The 3,031-nt window shown below is 48.0% G+C and overlaps 1 protein-coding gene across 1 annotated transcript in view; it reads left to right on the top strand.

The window, feature by feature from the left end:
• CCDC40 (coiled-coil domain containing 40) overlaps positions 1–2,876 on the top strand; it is a gene marked incomplete at its 5' end in the record, with an annotated part of 10,067 nt that extends 7,191 nt beyond the window's left edge. The window contains 6 exons of the mRNA XM_010072906.1: positions 1–156; positions 280–371; positions 576–696; positions 1,410–1,598; positions 1,852–2,007; positions 2,631–2,876. The exon at positions 1–156 is cut by the window's left edge and continues 9 nt beyond it. Coding sequence (XP_010071208.1) covers positions 1–156; positions 280–371; positions 576–696; positions 1,410–1,598; positions 1,852–2,007; positions 2,631–2,876 — 960 coding nt within the window. The remainder of the gene's footprint in view (positions 157–279; positions 372–575; positions 697–1,409; positions 1,599–1,851; positions 2,008–2,630) is intronic.
• Positions 2,877–3,031: the final 155 nt, after the last annotated feature.

The following is a 3,031-nucleotide window of genomic DNA, read 5'->3' as shown; positions in this document are numbered from 1 at the left end:
GAAACAAAAGAACAGAAAGACATCGAACGTCACATGAGGAACATGTCAAATGACTTGATAAAGTTGAACGTGTTGATCAACAAGAACAACAGCAGCTTCGAGGAGCTGCAATATGGCAACATAATCACAGAGAACGAGTTTGTACGCTCTCTCAAGGTACGGAGGCTTGCCATCTCACTTCCAGGTCTCAGCCTGCCATGCAGACAAGAGGCAAACAGTGATCCTGTAAATCTTTCTCGGTCTGACAGTGTTGTATTGGTTTATGCTTCCCAAATGTAGGCAGCAGAAAAAGAATCAGTTGAGATGCAGGAGAGGCACAGTCAACTGACTGAGGAGAAGGAAAGGCTCCTGGACAGCCTGGTGGAAGCAGAGTAGGTACCAGAGAGATTCTTGCTTTGTGCCACAGCTTTGAACTTCTGTATATGTGGCCACGCTACCTTCCCTATGCAGTCATCAAACTGAACCAGCACCAGCAGATGTGCTTCTGTCCTTCCTGGGGGAGATGAAGGGAGTTTATTGAATTTAATCCTCTCTGTTGTTGACAAAGGCAGTGCTTTCCCTTTCTGTCGTTGAAGGCATCAAATCATGCTATGGGAGAAAAAGATCCAGCTGACAAGAGAGATGCGTGCGGCGGTGGATTCTGAGACAGAAGAAGGTGAAATCCAAGCCATGAGAACAGAGGTTCACAGGATGCAAGTAAGCCACTGGGAAAGAGGACCGAGGAGGGGAAACTGCACATGACATATTCAGCTTTGGAGCTGCTGAAACATAAGGCAGGAGATGAGAAACAGGCTGGAGAAGCAGCATCTTCAAGGCCATAGCAGTATTGGAAATCTTACCAGCCCGCAGCTAGATTGCATTAATCCACCCAGCACTCATGTGCTGTGTGTTCCTTGTGCATGCTACGTAGTAGGCTGCAGCAGAATCCAGATAGGCCTGAGAAATCTGTTTATAATGTACTGTGCCTGTCACCTTAATCTGTGACTCCAATTTATGAGCAAACGAATGTTCATTACCAAATATTGCATCACCCTAATCCCTGTTAGGGAATTACAGGTTATTAGGAATTAGGAATCACCCTAATCCTAGCTAGGGAAGTCTTCTCTCTTCTGGCAAAGCAGCTCTTCAGTTTTGTTCTTGGGATAGTTCTGCTCTTCTGCGTTTTCTGTTGCTGATGAGTTCCAACGAAACAGTTTGAAGATCACTTCAGACGAGTTCATAATCCAGCTCTCTGCTTTCCAGAGCCATCCAGGGCAAACCAGGTTGGATTAGAGCACATCTGGCTTGCCAAGGCTCACGTCACCTGTATCTGGTTTGTGTTGATGGGATATGCCACACAGAAGACTTGTTAGGTGCCATTTGTAAACATTTGTTATTTTCAGCCTATTTTATATCTTAACAATGGGCAGGTCCGCTATGGGCAGTTGATGAAGCAGCAGGAGAAGATGATTCGTGATATGGAGGCATCTGTTTCTCGTAGAGAGACGATAGCGATCCATGGAGAGGGTCAGAACAAAACAGACAAGAACCCTATCACCAGGAGCGACTTCCACCGCAAGAAACAGGAGCTGAGAAAGAAGATCAGCGAAACCCAGAAGGTGAGCAAGTAAAGTGGGGCAGCAGGAGTTCACGTAGCCCGTATTTGCCTTGTAATTAGCACGAGTGCACAATTAGCACAGGCACACTGGGTGTCAGTACACAGACCCCCCACCTGCCCAGGCACAGCCCTGCACAGGGGGCAGGATTTGGAACTCATTGAAAAACCCCAAAAAAGAGTTTGGGGAAGATGGTGGGGAACGCAGGTGAAGTAAAGAACCGGAATCTGCCTTTTCCTTCTCTTCCATTTACCAGAACATTCAAGACTGTGACAAAACCATCCTGGAGCTGGAGGGCACCCAAGCGTCCCTCAGTGCCACCTTCTCGGAAAAGCAGGAATTGCACAGACTGCAGGCTGAGTCTGACGACCTCGATTCGGACGCAGAATGTCTGCAGAACAAGAAACGATGGGTGAGCGCATCCGCTTCCTTCACGTGAGCCAAATGGAACCCGCTGCTTTCCTCTGTGGCCAGCTCCCTGTCTCTTGTTTCACCACCACCCTGAACTGGGTGTGCTTGGCGAGTATTTTTAGCAACCCTTTGTTAACTGAGCACATTTTGAGGGCTCATAGTGGTCCTGAGCTGATGCTGCAGTTGTGCCCTTAGTGAGGCAGCATTCCCTTGGAAACACCAGCCTGAAGAACATAGTTTGTATCTTGAGAATATCTGGTAACAACTGTCCTTTGTGAGCGCTTTCTGGCTGCTTGTAAGTATGTTACAAATTTGAGAGCCAGCTCAAGGTCTTGAATGACCTCCTGTGATGGTTTTAAATTGGTCAGACTCTGTCCTAGCAAGGGTTGCCTCGTATGCAGGGGTGTTTCTCTGATTTACGGAATTCTGTGACACGATCGTACCTCTACACTGCTGCGTCTGGAGATGCTGTTTGGCCACTATAATGGTGACTTTGCTGCAGTATCCTCCTTTCATTTCAAACTATGATGGTTGCAGTACCGGGGACATGGATCACATTGCTTTCTTAGTTCTTTTCTGTTTTTAGCCTGCTGTCAAAGCAATTTCCGTTCTTGCTTTTCTCAGAACCTGTTGGAGATTGTGGCCTACCAGACCCGCCAGAAGCACCTGCAGGCTCTGAAGGAGGGGAAGTACACTCTGCTCTGCCGCACGGAACAAGCCCGGAGCACTGAGCAGCAGAAACTGCAGGACCGGCTCCGCACCATTTGTGCCATTGTCCAGCGGGTCCAGCAGGAACATCCCCAGCAGCAGCGGGCTCTCCAGGGGCTCCGGCAGTGCTTGGAGTCCAGGTTGGGCTCGCAGGAAGCCTGACAGACTCCCGGACTAGAGCCTGCAGGCTTTGTGAATGAATAAATAAATAACATAAACGGCTGTAAAGTGTAATATTTATTAAAGATGTAGCCTTGCCCTTTTTTTGGTTAATTTCTTTGTATGTTTCGCATTTGCTGTAAAAGGCACCTTCCCCC

Source organism: Pterocles gutturalis, unplaced genomic scaffold (genome assembly GCF_000699245.1).
Source record: "Pterocles gutturalis isolate BGI_N339 unplaced genomic scaffold, ASM69924v1 scaffold41757, whole genome shotgun sequence".
Classification (NCBI taxonomy): domain Eukaryota; kingdom Metazoa; phylum Chordata; class Aves; order Pterocliformes; family Pteroclidae; genus Pterocles; species Pterocles gutturalis.
Note: the sequence above shows the minus strand (reverse complement) of the source record. Positions and strands in the feature narration are given on the sequence as shown.